This window comes from Hevea brasiliensis, chromosome 17 (genome assembly GCF_030052815.1).
Source record: "Hevea brasiliensis isolate MT/VB/25A 57/8 chromosome 17, ASM3005281v1, whole genome shotgun sequence".
Lineage (NCBI taxonomy): Eukaryota > Viridiplantae > Streptophyta > Magnoliopsida > Malpighiales > Euphorbiaceae > Hevea > Hevea brasiliensis.
This window is the reverse complement of record NC_079509.1, coordinates 20,028,148-20,046,404: the sequence shown is the minus strand read 5'-3', so window position 1 is coordinate 20,046,404 and position 18,257 is coordinate 20,028,148. Positions and strand designations below refer to the sequence as shown.

The 18,257-nt window shown below is 29.1% G+C and overlaps 1 protein-coding gene and 1 pseudogene across 1 annotated transcript; both read left to right on the top strand.

Moving 5' to 3' along the window:
* The first annotated feature begins 5,411 nt into the window (after window positions 1-5,411).
* Window positions 5,412-7,060, top strand: LOC110652883 (auxin-responsive protein IAA28). The gene is made up of 4 exons (XM_021808497.2): window positions 5,412-6,000; window positions 6,267-6,532; window positions 6,668-6,749; window positions 6,839-7,060. Exons 1-4 carry the CDS (start codon window positions 5,651-5,653, stop codon window positions 6,891-6,893), a joined length of 753 nt encoding a protein of 250 aa, XP_021664189.2. The 5' UTR covers window positions 5,412-5,650; the 3' UTR covers window positions 6,894-7,060.
* Window positions 7,061-13,758: 6,698 nt separating this feature from the next.
* On the top strand, window positions 13,759-18,017 carry LOC110635743 (uncharacterized; annotated as a pseudogene).
* The last annotated feature ends 240 nt before the right edge of the window (window positions 18,018-18,257 follow it).

Sequence of the window (18,257 nt, the reverse complement as noted above, 5' to 3'; positions counted from 1 at the left end):
GACATGACTTATCCAAAAAAATTATATTCATGTTTATTCCCAATGTATTTATATGAGATATAAATAAGATGAAATGGTGAGTCTCATGCCATATAACAAACATGATAGGCACTTATACATGATAAGTAGGTTGAACAAGTAACATTTATGACAAGCACGTGGAGTTTACTCTTGTCAATGCATTGTAATAAATCATATCAGTGCATATAATCTTTAGACCTAAGATAGCACAGTTATCTTGTATATATGTAGTTTGAGTTTGATATTGCTTTCATACTTGTACTGTGTATGGGCATATAGGTATGTATTGGCTCCTACTAGTTATATATAGAGGTAGGTGTTGATTAAGATGGAATTTGTTACCCTAAGTAAATAGAGATAAAATCCTATGTTCATTTAATTGTTCTTGATGTTTCAAGTTCCTGGCCAGGACAGATAGATTTAATCAAAAAATAATTTCTGATGAGAAAAATCTTTTTAATCAAGAACTGAAATTAAAAGAGAACATAATATTCATAGCAAATAGAGTTTGACATAAACCATGACTCCAGCTCGATTTGGGATTTTGTAACAGAGAGATTCTAGTGCATGGTAACATATGATTATAAGTTCATTTAAGGTAAACTTTATTACTAGTTGGGTGGCTATGGCATGCTATGCTAGGTGTTAACTATAGTCTATGAGGTGCCTAAAATGATTTAGAGAAATCATTTATGGTAAGAAAGAGTTCTGATGATATTAAGAGTTGATATCATATTTCATTGCCAATTAGTGATAAGCCTAGTGAGTCACACACATACACAAGTAATCACCAAGTTAAATATGATTTAATTAATTAGTTAAAGAGTTTAATTGATTAATTAAATAGGTTTGATTTGTAATTAGATTACAAAGTCCCTAGCATGGCTTGAAACCAAATCTAAGTTATTGGATGTATAGTATAAGTTAAATTTATATTTAAAGTGTTTAAATATGAATTAAATTATGAGAAATTAATTAATATAAATTAATTAATTAATTTATATTTGATATAAATTGATTAGAAGAAGAGAAATAATTATTTTGGGTTAATAACTCAAAATTAAGACACAAGGATAATTTGGTCATTTTCACAGGGTGACATGTGGCATCATGAGATAGTAACACATATCACTACACATAAACTTGTCATTTGTCTTTTAATCATGTAAAATGATCAAGGTTAAGATTAAATCTAGATTGACACTTGGTACAATGTAATTGGATCAATTAAACTAAGAGCCAATCAGAATATGACATCTGGCAAGGGTTTTAAGTGATGACTTAGCTATATAAAAGAAATAATGAAAGAATAAGAGAATAATATGCTATTCTTTCATATGTGCCCCCACCCAAAGAAGCTCTTCCCTCTCTTCTTCTTCATCTCTCATTAATTCAAAGAGAATTTCCAATATTCTCTTGAATTAAAATTGGTAGAAATCGTTTCTAGTGTATTGTATACATCTATAACATCTCTAAAGGCAAAATCTTAATTTCTAATTGATTGGAAAGGCTTGAGAAGCTGTTAAGGGGCTGTCATTGGTGATCTTGGTGTGGACAAGCTAGAGGGACAACATCTGGTGTCATAGGTGCATCCTAATGGTACCAAACACAACAACAGTGCATCAAAAGGTTAGTGCACTTGTTATTGATTTAATATAGGGTTCTAATGAATTAATCTGTTAATTCTGAAATCTTAAATGGTAAATATAGATCTAAAAACATATTAAAAGTGTTTTAATATACTGCTTAACATTGAAATCAAATAGATAAATAATGAATCTTGCATGATGCATGAGACTCTAGAAGAAAAATTTTGAATTCAATGATCTAAACTTATATTTTTCATGCTTCCGTTCCTTCATAATTTATATTTTAAAATTTTAATAATTTCATAAAATATTTTAATTTTATTTTATATAAAGTAAAATGCATAAAAATTTATAAATAATGTTTTAATATATATATATATATATAATTAAATATTTAGAAAAACGGGTTTGCGTAACGGATACTCAATATGTAAAATTCAAATTTGATTGGATATTAAATTTCAAATTTGAGCCCTTTTTAAATCTGATTATATATTATTTAAATCAATTCTATTATAATTTGATCAAATCGAATACCTATAAAAATTCAACCGTTTGCATCCCTACTTGGTATTTTAAAAAGGAATTTTCTTTTGTAAATTTTTATTTTATATTTTAAAAAATAAATTATTTATTAAATTATTTTAATAATAATTAAATTAAATTAAATTAAATCATAATTAAAATATAAAAAAAAATAAATTAAAATTGTACAAATCGCACGACCGAAGACAAGCAAGTAAACATAAGTAGTATAATATGGCAAGTAGAGGGTTTTGAAAAATGGGAAGGCATGTGAGAGTTATAGCAGGGCAGAGGCAGAAATTTATTTTTGAGTGAACTAATATTATTAATTTAATATAATATTTAATTATATTTTTTGTATATATTCTTTATTTATTGAATATTTTAAAAGATTGATATTATATATTTAAAAATATTATAATAAAGTATAATTAAGTTATAATTTTTTAATAATATTAATATTTAAAAAAAAAATTTAAATGTATAATAAAAAATAAATAATTTTAATACTTTATATTATTTTCATTTTAATAAAATAATATAATTATTTTTTTAAAAGATTAATAATTAAAAAAATAATTTTATTTAAAATAAATTAATTTTTTCTATATATACGTACAAGAAAAATTAAAGAGGATTGGGGCCAAGGCTTCCCTTAGTCTTTCCTCCCTCCGCCCCTTGGTTACAGCTAATGAAATAAAGAAACTATACTGAAACTACGAGACGTGTGGATGTTAAGGAAGAATGAGAAAGATACGTGTCCAGCATCAACGACTTGGGAAAGCTATGGCATTTAGTGCTATGGACCCCACTTATTTTTCTCCGTCTTGAATCTTGTGGGTCCCCCATGGACCACTTAACTCACTCTTAAACTTTTCACGTTCCCTTTACCAACCGTGTTCAGGAAGTCAGGACTCTGACGGTGACTCACCATTTTTGTTTTGGAAATAATTGCTTGGATTGTACTTATTCATGAATCACAACTAACAGAGTAGTCGCGAAAAATAAATTGCCTAAATTCTAAATCAATTAATATTTATTTTATTTAAATATATTTTAAATTTAATTAAAATTTATTATTAATTATTTAAATTTAATTATTATTATTTAAATAATATTTTAATTTATTTAATTTTATATATTTTAATTAATAATATATATATATATTTAAAAATTAATAACTTTATGAAGTATTTAATTTTATTAGTTTAAAATATATATGACAAAAATATTTAATTTATATTTAATTAATTATTTATATAAATTAATTAAAATAATAGTATTCAATATATAAAATTTGAATTTAATTCGAATCAGTCATGTACGTAACTTCTTAAATTCGAACTCATTTTATTAGAATTGATCGAATACCCATAAATATTTAACCTGTTGTCATCTCCATATTTCCTTGCAAAAAAAAAATCTTTATATTTCCTCCTTTTTATTTGAAATGTTTTTCAAAGATTTTCATAAAAATTAAAAAAAATAATTGAATAATCTTATTTTTATAAAAGAAACTAATAATTGACTAAGTTATAGAAAAGTGATAAGAAAAAATAAATATATTAAACATAATAATAAATGATAGTAAAATTGAAAAAAAAATGCTTACAAATAAAATGGGACAAAAAAATTTTCCTAAAACAAAACTTACAATATGAGAGAGGTAGTTATATTTATATATTTACTAAATGAGTTTCATTATATATTTACATGTTAAATTTATACTGAATCAAGACAATTCAAATAAAATTATATAAATTTTTGAGAAAAATTATTATTTAGTAATTATATTTTGATAAAATTAACTATTTTATCTCTATATTTTAAAAAATATATTATTTAGTATTTATTTTTATTTTCATTAAATTATTTAGTCTGTTCATTAAATTTTTTATTAGTAAATACTAGTTAAACTATTATTTAATCATTTATTTTAATGAAACTAATTAGCTAATTTTAATATTTTAAAAAATACTACTATTTAATTTTTATATTTTAGTAAAACTAATTAGTTGGTCCCATATTTTAAAAAAATATATTCTTATATAAAATTAAAATTTTATTGTGGAAATAATAAATTTGAATTTACATTTTAAAAAAATTATTCAAGTATAATTCATTTAAAATTGTTCAAGTATAATTCATTTAACTTTCTGAGCCTATTTTTTGTATTTTTCTACTGCGAATCAATTTTTTTGTATTATCATCTTGGTTAATTGGAGATTTAAATTTATAAAGGATTGTTTTCTAATAGAGAAAATATGAAAATGATATATAGGGAATTAAATGAAAATATTTTAATAATTTTTAAAAAATAAATTCAGATTTAAAATTCATATAATAAAATTTCTATTTTTATATAGAAATACGTTATTCAAAATATAAAAACTAACTAATTAGTTTCACTAAAATAACTAAATAGTTACTTTTTTCAAAATACAAAGATGAGTTAATGAGTTTCACTAAAATAAAGATACTAAATAATAGTTTAATTGAATTAAAAGTTGTTGACTAATGAAAAGATTTAACAGTTTAATAGACTAAAAATAAGAGACTAAATAATATTTTTTTTAAAATAAATGAACTAAATAATTAATTTTCTTAAAAAGTATAAACTAAATAATAATTTTTTTAAAATTTTCCGGATAAATTTTCCTAATAACCGCTTAACTTTATTAATTATTTTATTTCAATCATTATACTTTAATTTTTTTTCATAAAATCATATTTTTTTTCACTAATTGTTACTCATATTAAAATCTAATAGAATTTTCGGTGAAATTCCTATACAGCGTGTCTTATGTAATTTTAAATCATAAAAAATTTATCTATTTGTCAATTCAAATTAAAAAAACTAAAGAAAGAAATAAATTTTAACTCATGCTATTTATCACATTTATTAATTTTAAATTTTAAAAAAAAAATCTAATTTGATAAATATATATATAATTTAAAGTCATATAAAATACGTCATATAAGAGATTTATTAAAAAATTATATTAAATTTTAGTCTAAGTAACCGTTAGTGAAAAAAAAAAGTAATTTTACTAAAATAAATTAAAATATGATAAATTAGTATTAAAAAATTAGTAAAGTTGGATGGGTGAAGCTAAAATTTATCCTAAATTTTCCTTAAAAGGAAAGGGAAAAAAAATCACAAAACACGTGTGTTGGGTGCGCGTGGGAACATTGTGCGGGTACCGAAACCATGAGAAAAAGGGAAGGAACAGGGGAGGGGCAACTGGGTCGGCTAAAATTGGAGCATTGATGCGGACACCTTAGCTACTGTCCCCTCACCCGCCCGCCCCGATCTTTCCTCCTCCCTCTACTGTCTTGGACTTTTTTTAATCTCTTGCACAATCCATTAAATAGTAATTGCCTTTCTTGCAACATATCTACAGATCAAATACCTCAATCTTTCAAACACCCATTTCTTGATCTTCTTCTTTTTGTTTATTTTATTGGGTAATTTCTTTGTTTTCTTCTTGTTGGATGATTTTTCGCTTTGCATCATGGAGCTTCAACTGGGTCTCGCTCTTCCAACCCATACTATCAAGGGGTTGGACCTAAATAACTATGGTTTCGAGCCTAATAAGGATGAGGGTGGCTCGAGCCAAGTGATGATGAATCGTCAGGCTAGGCTTCAATTGGGTGGTCCATTGCTCTCTACAGGAACAAGTTCTGATGATGATGGTTTTAGCAGCAATCAGCAGCAAAAACGTAGTTTTTATGATGCTTTCGAGGAGATTAGCAACGTGCCTCGAACGTTGCCTCTTTTGCTTTGGAATTACCAGCCTAACAAGGAAGATGATGATGATGAACATAAAGATCATGAGAAGAGCTTCACCTTAGCCTCGAACAAGTACTTTCTTTTTTTCTCTCTCTGTGTGCTTGTCTTCTTCTTTGTGTAGTGTGCCTCGCTGAAAGATCTATAGAAACTTTACTAGTACTTCGCTTAGCGCACTGAGGTGCAACTAAGAATTTTGCAGCCCTCGATCTCCCTCAACTGTTATATTGCATTCTTTTCTTTCTTTTTTTTTTTATTCCCCAATGGAATCAATTAGTTTCTTTGGTGCAATCTTGAAGATTGAGAGGTTGATATCAGATATTTTTATTTTGGTTGAGCAGCAGCGTTGATGGTGATAGTGACGGAATTGTAGGGTGGCCACCGATTAAGTTCAGGAGGAGGAAGATTAGCCACCGGAATAAACAAAATCGAGTGGAGAACAATCAGACGGTGGACAATGGGTGTCCAGATTGTCATGGCAGGCCATCAAATTCCATGTACGTTAAGGTGAAGTTAGAGGGAGTCGCCATAGGAAGGAAAATCGACCTAAGCCTTTATGATTCTTTCCAAGCTCTTAAACACACCTTGCTTGGCATGTTTGGGATATGTAAGTGTATATATGATATCTATAACTATAATTAATTAATTCCTTAATTAACTAAAAGGGTTTTAATTTCTTGAATTTAACCTTCAACATTATTAACTTTGTTCCTGTTTCAATTTTTGCCCTGTTCTTGGACAGGTCAAGAAAATTCCACCAGCTATAAACTTGCATTTCAGGATAGAGATGGTGACTGGCTACTTGCTGATGATGTATCATGGAGGTTAGTGTGTGAAATTTTTCAAATTTTCATAGGTTTTTAATTTCTGGGTTTGAGAGAATTCATAATTTTATAACGTTCTGATTTTGTAGAAGTTTCGTTTGGTCTGTCCAACGCCTCAAATTGATGAGGAGCAGCAGCATGTGACCTAACATCATGAACTGGGGATTTTCAAATTTTGTGTACTGTTAGCTACTTTAATATGACCCAGATCGTAAGGGTCCCTCGCACAAGCTTGATAGTTTGAATTTTGATTAATGACTGTATGTAATATGTGTTGGTAATGGAGAATAAGCTAGTTAACTATATAACAATTGGATAGTCTTAATCACTACTGAACACTGTTTGCTTGAAAAATAATCTGCTGGCTAGCAGCTTGATAATGTGGGCATCTCAAATCAAGTAAATGTGGAAACCGCTTACAGTGAAGGGAACTTGACTTTTAATGCAATGTAAATGTGTATAGGAATTAAAATTAAAAAGAAATATGTATTAAAATTGAATTGATTATTGAAAATAAACATAAGACTTTATAAAAATAAAAGACTGATGAAAAACTAAAATAGCTAGAAATTGAAATTGAAAGTAAAACAAAGGATAATTAACCGCTGAAATCTTGCATTGGTTGATTGCTTGTTTGAAACGGTGATGTTATTTGAACTTTTTTTTTTTTTTTATCAGAAAAATATTTTTTATTGATATTTTTTAAATATTAAAAAATATTTTATTTTCTATAAAATAAAGCAACCGAATTTTTATACTGAACATTAATAATTTTTTTAAATAAATTTCATCAAAAAAATAATAAAATCATAAATGAGAGGTAACATATGATGAGCTTTGATTTTTTGAGTACTTCATAGGATGATAAGCTAAATTAAAGCGCAACGCACGTCTAATTTCCCAGAAAAAAAAATCTGACTCCAAAATAATTTTCCTATAATCTTGATTTCAAGCATTAATGTTATTTTTATTACTATTCAAAAGGATTAGTTAAATTAATTTAGGGTTAAATTAAAAGAATAAAACAGCAATTTCAAAAAAAAAATCAGAATTTAAAATTTAAATTAACTCATTTTTAAACTTATTAAGTATAGGTAAATAAAGTAAAATAACTAACTTCTTAAAAAATTAACTCTATAATACAAGCTAAATAAAAGAATTATTTACATTTAAAAAAAAATTATATTTCTTTACATTAATTACTCCAACTAAACAAGCCCTAAAATAAAATTTACTTCATCCATATTACCACAACACATTGGACAAAGTGCATTTCTCTTTACCGCAGGCAGTGCATTTCTCTTTACTGCAGGCTTCCTAATAAGAAATTAGGACTTGATTAAGTGTCTAAAAATCTGTGCACAAAAATATAAAAATGAGAGTGATTTAGTAAATTTCGAGTACTTTTTAGATATACAATATCTATTTAACCTTTAATAAAATTTTCATATTTGAATTTCAAATTTTACAACTTCTTTCTATTTCATTATTGGCTATCCAATCAAATACCATCAACTCTCTAACCTATCATCTTCTACCAATCATTCAACCAATTAAAAACCATCAAACCATCCATTTAACCTATCAAAATACACTATTAATTTAACTAATAATGACTTATCTTCACCTTAACTCTATAACCTTCTCAAGTAGGAGATTCCACAATCCATCTTAAGCAATTTTTGGTTTAATTTTCTTCAAGTATCCATTTTCTGTTTTTTTTTGTTATTTTCGAATTAAATTTATATTTTTTTATCTCATACACCATTCAATCTCAAGTGACTCAATTTTTACTTAAGGAAAGAAAAAAGGAATTGTGCATAGGCTGTTTTTGGAAAGGTTAAACATGATTGATTGAGAGATTGGTGGGAGTTATTGGTTGATTGAAGGTTTGGTGAGATGTGATTGATTGAAAGATTGGTGAGAGCTGATTGATCAAATGAGAGGAGGGCTATGATTAATTGGTTGGTTCAAAAATAAAAATTAAATTGAATCAACTTTCTATAAAAATCGAATTGAATTTTTGAAATAATTTGATTTGATTGGTTATTTCAGTTTGAACTAAATAATGCTCAACTCTATTTTATTGATTAACTAATAAAATTAATTATGATGCAATTGATCATATATAGTTACTTAGATTTATGATATAATTGACTATAATATGCTTTATTAATTGATTAAAATACTTGATTGTAGATGATTATGATATAATTGATAATACTTAGTTGATTTATAACCTAATTGATTAAGATCTACTAGATTAATTAAAAAAAAACACTCCGATTATACTTGAATGTGATGTAATTGATTATAGTTACCTATTTTATGATCTAATTAATTATGATCTATTTGATTAATTGAAAAAAAAAAAACTTGATTGTAGTTGATTATGATCCAATTGATCATAATTAGATGATTTATAATCTAATTAATTAAGATCTACTAGATTAATTGAAAAAAAAAATCTGATTATATTTGATTGTAATGTACTTGATTATAGTTATTTAATTTATGATATAATTAATTATGATTTACTTGACTAATTAAAAAAAATACTCAATTATAGTTGCTTATGATCCAATTAATCATAATTAGTTAATTTATAATCTAATTGATTAAGATTTACTAGATTAATTGAAAAAATACCTGATTGTACCTGATTATATTATAATTGATTATATTTACTTGATTTATTGTCTAATTGCTTATGATCTACTTGATTAATTGATAAAATACCCTATTGTACTTGAATATGATCTAATTGATCATATTTACTTGATTTACGATCTAATTAATTATGATCTACTTGATTAATTGATAAAATACCAAATTATACTTGATTATGATGTAATTGATCATAGTTACTTGATTTATGATCTAATTGATTATGTTCTACTTGATTAATTGATAAAATACACGATTGTAGTTGATTATGATCTAATTAATTATAGTAAGTTGATTTATAACCCAATTGATTAATATCTATTAGACTAATGAAAAAAAAAATACTTGATTGTAATTAATTGTGATATAATTAATCATAGTTACTTAATTTATAATCTAATTGATTATGATCTACTTGATCAATTGATAAAATACCCTATCGTACTTGATTATAATCCAAGTGATTATAGTTACTTAATTTATAATTTAATTGATTATAATTTACTTCATTAATTTATAGATTACCCTATTATGCTTGATTATGATCTAGTTGATCATAGTTACTTGATTTATAATCTAATTGATTATGATCTATTTGATTAATTAAAAAAAACACCTGATTATACTTGATTTTAATGTAATTGATCATAATTAGTTGATTTATGATCTAATTAATTGTGATCTACTTGATTAATTTATAAAATACCCTATTATACTTGATCATGATCTAGTTTATCATAATTACTTGATTTATGATCTAATTAATTATGATCTACTTGATTAATTAATAAAATACCCATTGTACTTTATTATGATTTAATTAACCATAATTACTTGATTTATAACCTAATTGATTATGATCTACTTGTTTAATTGATAAAATACCTGATATACTTAATTATGATTCAATTGATAATAGTTACTAGGTTTATTTCTAATTGATTATGATCTACATGATTAATTGATAAAATACACTTGATTATTATTTAATTAATCATAGTTACTTGGTTTATTATCCAATTGATTATGATCTACTTGATTAATTGATAAATTATAAAATAGTACTTAATTGATATATAATTGATCATAGTTACCTAATTAGTTGATCTAATTAATTATGATCTAATTGATTATAATTACTTGATTAATTGATATAATTGATCAGTTACTTAATTTATGATCTAATTGGTTTACCTGTTACCTAGTCGGTTTAGATGGGTCAACTCTAGTTTGTTAAATGAAGGGTTTGAAGCTTGAACCAAACCAGTTAAAAAGAACAAATCGTTGGTCCCACTATAGCTTAAATCGAATTGACTAGCTGATACAGTTTGATTCTAACAACACTATATGAAATTAATTGTGATTGGTTGAATTTTTTATGTGGTTAGAAATGATTGGTTGAATTTTTAATTGGCTATGATTGATTGAGAGATTGATAGAAACTATTGATTAATTGAAATTTTGGTGAGTGATTGGTTAAAAAAAAGGATGGCTATGATTGGTTAAGAGAATGGTGAGAACTAATTGGTCAAATAAGTGGAGAGTTATGGTTGATTGAGAGACTGGTGAGAGCTGATTGGGCACAAAAGAGGATTATGATTGGTTATATTTTGGAGGGAAATGGTTTTAAAGGGAAAGCAAACTAATTTGGAGCCAAAATAGTTTAAGGGTAAAGTAGAAATCTCGCGTCATTTGTACATTTTTTGTAAACTCTTTTTTTGTGCACTAAGGGTTTTCCAAGAAGTTATTCAATATTTGATACTCTAGAAAATAGTACCTCATTTCTAAAATTTGATGTATAATATGCTGTTGAGCAGCTCATCAAATTGGATTGGGAAGCAAAGTTAAAATTTGTTCACAGGAAGCTAACCAAGCTGCGGACTGTTTAGCTTGAATTGCCGAGGATTTTCTTGCCTCCCCTGAAGCTCTTCCCTTGGCTAGTTTAATATATTATATAAATATATTTTCTGAAAAAAAAAAACACTCTCTTCGTCCTACAAAATAGGCACACATTATTTGGTACGGTAAAAATGAAAAAAAAAGGGTCTTTTTTACCCCACATTAATATGAATTCTTAATATTAATATGTTTCAATTTTCTAAATAGTGGACTGTTATACCAACAATGCATTAATTGTGATGTTTGATTGAATTTCTCTTTATAATAGAGAACATACCTACAGCATTATCCAACGAAATCACCATTACACTCAATATTTTTTTGTTTATTTCTTCTTTTTAGAGTTTGAGTGCAAATGAAGAAGGAAAAAAATTATTTCACCAAAGGATGATGAAAACAACATTTCTGCAAGTCAAGAATGGAAGATTTCAGATCCTTATGATTCAAAATTGAAGTACCCTTTGGATTTAAATAATCATGGACACATTTCTCCAAGTCAAGCAAAGCAACATATTGTTTCCAAAATGTTAAAAATTTATCTTCCTAAGTTCTTTTGAATTTCTTATTTGTACTCCATCAGTATATTTAATACAATTTCTGATTGAAGTTTATTCAATATATTTAAACAACTACATGTGAAGAAGTAGACGTGTAACTTTATAAGCCAAGGTTGGCCTTCGTTTGTCTCACCACTTCAAGGTCAACTTCAACGCAAATAGGGAGATTTCCATAATTCTATAATTTGTGTTTATTCATATGTGAAATCTTGTAGTTATTCCCACCAGAATTTTTCATGATCTCCACCATACATGATTGCATTGTCAAAAAAACATTGTTTAATTCTTAAGGTGGAAATAAATCGAATGCTTTTTTGATGGTATCAACAAAACTATCAATTGTATTCGAAGCCTCTTGGTGTTAAAGTGAATCAATGGCTTGAAAGAAATCGAGGTCCAATACATTATTGGGAGGTTGACAACACAGATGAGTGTCAAATCCATCTGTCCCTGTAGCCTACATGAACTCATGATCATAAACATCCAAATGAGGCTTGGCGTTATCTTGCTGAACATAAAGAGTCTTAAAACTGAAGAGTAGCCATTTTTCTTTAATTTATGGCAACAAATTGTTAATTTAACATGAACAAACAACATTTTCGTAATAGACAAAATTGGCTTGGTCTTTACAGTCCTTGCGAACAATTTTTACTGTTCCGCTTGGCTTTATCCTTAAATACAAATGACCAAATTCTAATTTTTCTATCAAATTCTGTATTGCCGGTGCCAAATTGTGGGCAAGCAACAGCAGCCAAGAACATAATCTTTGATATAAATCTGTTACTTTTGCAGGTTTGATAGGCTCCTCTTCATTAGGGTGGAGATAAAATTTTTGAGAAGTTTTAGAAATGTAAAACCACTAGTCATCAATGTGAATTCTATCATACATGTTAATGAAGAAGGGTTTAGAAACAAGTGTACCTTCATCAATCATTGAGTAACAAAACTCCAACCTGGCTCTCTTGTTTTCATCCTTCAAAAGTGGCTTAATAACATTTGAATAAGGTTAAATACTTCCATCTTTGATTCTTCAATGAATGGTTGATTTTGCCAAACCCAATGCATTTGCTAATGATCTTATATTTGTCTGATGACAAAAAGGAATTTCTTTAATTTTTTATAAATCAATGTCAATTATCTTGGGATCCTTTTTCCCTTGCTCGATAGATGGAATTCCTATCTCACCATTTGTACCAGAAAAATATTTTGCTTCATGCCAAATTTGATAAACTGATCATTTGGGTGTAGAAAAACGATTGCTGACCTTCAAAATTGTTCCATTTGGTAAATTCCCTATTGCATATGATGGGGAAGCATTCCTATGATAGCATTTTTTAGCTCCAAACTCATGTTCTTCTTGTTTGGGCAATGCAAATCATCAAGTCTAGTATCATTATTACAGTTGAAATTAACACAATTGCTGACCTTATTTAGTGGAGTCCAATTCAAATCTGGAAGGTAATTCATTTCTTCATTTGGATATGTGTCAAAAGGTGGATTGCAATTCAAATCAATGGAAACATGTGGTGAGCTATTCAAACCAAATGAAATTTCTAAAGGTGGATGCATGGTTGCAGTAGGTGGATTCTAATTAAGTAAATTTTCTAATGTTGAGATACTCATCTTTGTTTGTTTAATGTGAGTGAAATAGAAAAGATTCTAATTTATGTATATAGCATCAAATTTAGATTTTAGCTCCATAAGGGACTTAAAATTGACTCTAAAAGATTAATTAATTGATTAAATTGTGCCTTAAATTGCGGGACGGAGGGTGTAAATTTTTATGGGAATATGCTGCGTTGCTCTTTTCTAGTTTGATTACCGAACGTTGTGGCCGTTAGTTACAATTAGTAACCCACAATAGCATATTGCTGCGAACGGCCACGTCATTGTTCGTATCGGATTCAGCCGCTTTAGAGTTCATGGTCATTTTGTTTTCTTTAATCTTCAATCGCCACATCATCATTTAATTTCATCGCCTCGCCAGCTTTGCTCCTCTACATCCAAAGCCCAAAGATCTAATGTGGGAACAGGTAATGTTTCTCCTCGTAAACTTTCGCAGTCTAAAAGCTTTGTCTATTTGCAGTCTTGACTGTAGAGGATACTCTTCCACACGCTCTTCTCGGTCCTCCCTCCGTCATTGTCATCCCATGGCATGTGTCTCTTGTTTCACTTCCTTCCTTCTCTCGCCACAAAAGCGTTCTCAACTTCTCACTTCCTTCTCAAGCTCTAAGAATTAGAAATGGCGGAAGGGATTAAATTGTAATTTTAGATGAACTGGAGGGAAATCGGGAATTGTTTAAGAGGGGCTTTAGTAGTTCATTAAGGTATTGTATTTATATTTCATTATTATTTTTCCTTTTTTAATAAAAAAATCATTTTGTTCTTCTCGTTCTCTCTCTCTCTCTCTTTTTTTTTTTTTAAATTTCCCTTGCCCGCTATTTGAATTGAGTTTTTCGATTTCTCTTCCGCTTGATGGAATTCTCTTCCGTGTTTGGTTGGTTTCCTTGTTTGGCCTCTTGCCGTCTTATTCGTTTTCTTCTGTCGTTTTAATTGCTTTGAAATCAATTTGTGTTCTAGAAGTAACCCTTTTTTGCCGTAATTATGGGTGTTTTGAATTTTTGAGCTTAATTTCTTCTTTTTAAGGCAAGTAATCGGGGTTTGATCTTACATACGGAATTTCAGCTATGGAAGAAGAAAAGAAAGAAAATGGAATTCAAAAAATTTTTTCTTGTAAATGATTTGGAGTGATAAAGTTTTGTTCTTTTGCCTTTTCTTGGAAAGTAAAAAAAATAATACGGGTTGCTGTTTGTTTTAGTATTTAAATATTGACATTTATTTTCCACTTATTTTGAATTTTTAATGATATTGCTTCTTATGTATACTCTCAGTTGTAACTAATAGATTTCAATTAAATAGATTCCAACATTCTTTGTTAGCATTGTGAAGCTCCAATTAATGCATTTTTTATTTATTTATTTGAACTGCCAATTAATGTATCAGCTTCATAGTCAACTCCGTATTATTCTATCACACATGTTTCTTACCTATTCAAAGAAATTTTATATTACTATAGACACTAGGATCCATTATGAAATGGGCTTTTTTATTTGGCAAAATGTTCATTTATTTAAACATAGTTTCCTTATTCAACAAAATATTGTTGTCAATAGATTATTTCCTTCCCTTTGTTGACACCCATTTCAAGCATGTGCAAAGTTTTTCTTTCTTCTACTTATGAATTATTATCATTGTGATTGGTCTACCGAGATTCTTTTTCTTTTCAGGAATTATATTCTATTCGTTGGATCATTCCCTAGATTGTGAGAAGAGAATTTGGTTTACTTAGTGGTCATGAATCAAACTACATTCAGGTTGTTTGAACTTGATAGCCGTTAATACTTTATGTATAGGAACTGCTGGGATAACAGGAACCATGGGTCTATCAGCCAATGGTGACATAATTGGTTGTCCTCTAAGATTCCTGTATGTAGATTATCTATCACGAGGATAACCTTCTTTTGCTATCAGCTCTGAGCTGTTTTTTCATGACCAGGTTTATTTCAGTAACAAATTCTTCTCTGTTCCTGCTTGATGCATTTGTGCTTATTACATGTTTTTTATAGGACAATTCACATAGGTTGCTTAAGGATGCATGTTGACTACTGATTGATTGTAGCATTAATGACATTATGACAATGCATATATCATGCATAGCTTTTATACTTAGCAGCTTCTTGGTTGCTTAGCCTAAAACTTGAAAAACCAAGAGAGTTGGCCCCTTGCATAGCCGATTTTATTTTTTCACCAAATGGTGCTATGGATATTCAAATATAGTATTGAATATGTACATACCCAGGTCAAATGCAGTATTTCACATTCCCATTTTCTGTATGATTTATAAGTAACTGTTATATATTTATTATCTTAATCAATGTGTTTTTCTTTGGTGGAAGTAACATTATTCTTGAGATGTGTATGCTAGTTTCTGCTTCTGCACCAAATTATTTGAGGAAATGCACTTGCATGAATTGTGAAGTGTTTATCATTTGAATTGACTTAGTGATCATCTCCTTCTCACTATCATAAAGAGATATGATTGATTTCCTCAGAATTTTCATGTCTTTCTTCCACTTTACAGTTATTTGCTCACATATTAGTCCTTGCATCAGCCATTTGTTTCTTCCATTTTTTTTAATTAATTTTACAGGCCAATTTCCTTGACTTTCTATAGCATGCCCTGTAAAAATCCAAAGAAATTTCAAAGCTGTGGTGATTGTGTTTTCTTAGTGCCATACATTTGAGATCTTTTCTATGATGTCTAAGGCTAGATTATTTTCTGTGGAGCTTTTTAACTGGGATTTTGATGTTAGTTATGACCCTTCACGTTTAAGAAGGATCCTCGTGTGTGTTTGTTTATCAAATATTTCTAATTTCTATACATCTTGGCAATTCACTTGGAGTTCTTATGTTGTGCTGCTGAGCTTGCCTTTTTAGTTTGTAATTTTGTTTAGTTGTAGGCAGTTATGTACCATTCCTTGCTTGTCATTTAACTTTTTCTCTTTCCTCCTTGGGAATTATAGAAGTAGAATTTTTTTTTTCTCAACTTTTGATCCATTTGAACCTAAATATCGTTTAATTCCTCAGTAGGATATACTTAGCGACACATCTTGAAGCCCTTATATTCAATTTTTATGTTTTTCATAAAAAGACAACAGTTTTTGTAATTATTCTTGTCTTTGTTAACTACTGAATGTTTTGCAGGTGATTAGTACAAGTAGAGCCATGATTCTCGGGGTAATCATATTGGGACTAATATGTCAGTAACTCTACCTCAGGTTCCATCTACTTCAAAGCATGGCCCCTCGACCTCTCCGCTTAACCTCCAAAAGAGCACCTTGGAGGCTTCTTTTTATTATACTCCTGGTACTTTTTCCAATTTGTGTTATTGGAATCTTCACATATGCCCAGAAAATCTCCTATTTTTTGCGCCCACTTTGGGACAATCCCCCTCCTCCCTTCAAGCGCCTGCCTCACTATTATGCAGAGAATGTTTCAATGGAGCATCTTTGCAACCTTCATGGCTGGTCCCTCCGCACCGAACCTCGTCGTGTCTTCGATGGCATCATCTGCAGCAATGAGCTAGACATTCTTGAGATCAGATGGCGTAAGCTTCATCCCTACATCACTAAATTTGTAATCCTCGAGTCCAACGCCACTTTCACAGGCATTCCCAAACCCCTCTTCTTTGCCTCAAACCAGGGGCAGTTTGCCTTTGCTGAGGACAAGGTTATCCATGGTGTATTTCCAGGTCGTACTGCTATCCATCGGCCACATGAAGATCCCTTTGTACTTTAGTCAGAGCAGCGGACAGCAGTGAATAGTTTGCTTCTCCGTGCAGGGATCTCAAATGGTGACTTGCTTATTATGTCAGACACTGATAAGATTCCAAGCCCTCACACTGTGAAACTACTACAATGGTGTGATGGAATACCACCAGTCTTGCATCTAGAGCTAAGGCACTACATATACTCATTTGAATTGCCAGTAGATTGCAGCAGCTGGCATGCCACAGTCCATATTTATAGCCCTTGGACCAGATACCGGCATTCTCGTCAAACTGACCTTATCTTTTCTGATGCTGGATGGCATTGTAGCTTTTGCTTTCAACGACTTAAGGAAATTGTGTTTAAGATGACTGCTTATAGTCATGCATATAGAGTGAGAAGAAAAGATTATCTAAATTACTCTAGGATTCATAAACTCATTTGCAGCGGAGATGATCTGTTTGATATGCTCCCAGAGGAGTACACATTTCAGGAGTTGATTAAAAAGATGGGTTCACCACGTCATTCAGCTTCTGCAGTTCATCTTCCTGCATATCTGATAGAGAATGCTGATAAGTTTTGGTTTCTTCTTCCTGGGGGCTGTTTACGATCATCAGAATGAAGGTTTCTAACAACCCCAAATAATAAGCAGAAAATATTTAGATGTTAGTACTGGACCATGTCTTACTTTTATTTTCCATTTTAGGCTTAAGTGCATAATCTTATAGGGGATACAAAGGCTGTATCACCCACGCCGTGGTGTTGCAATTGTTACGTAGGCTTTTGAATTCATATGAAACATTTTTTTCTTTGCCCCATTCTCTTTACCCCTTGCCCCTTTAAATTCAAGCTGATCATAATTACGAACAAGAAAGCTCTTGAGTCTTTTAAAGAGGTTCGTTCCTGTGGTGGATTATTTTGGAAAATCACGTAGCATCTTATCTATTCCTGTGAGTACATCGCTCAGAACTATTTTATTGCTGCAATTTGAAGAGGCATTGATGTTCAGTTTTGGTCATGTCAGAAAGTCTCAGTATTTCTTCATTTCTTTTTGCTGA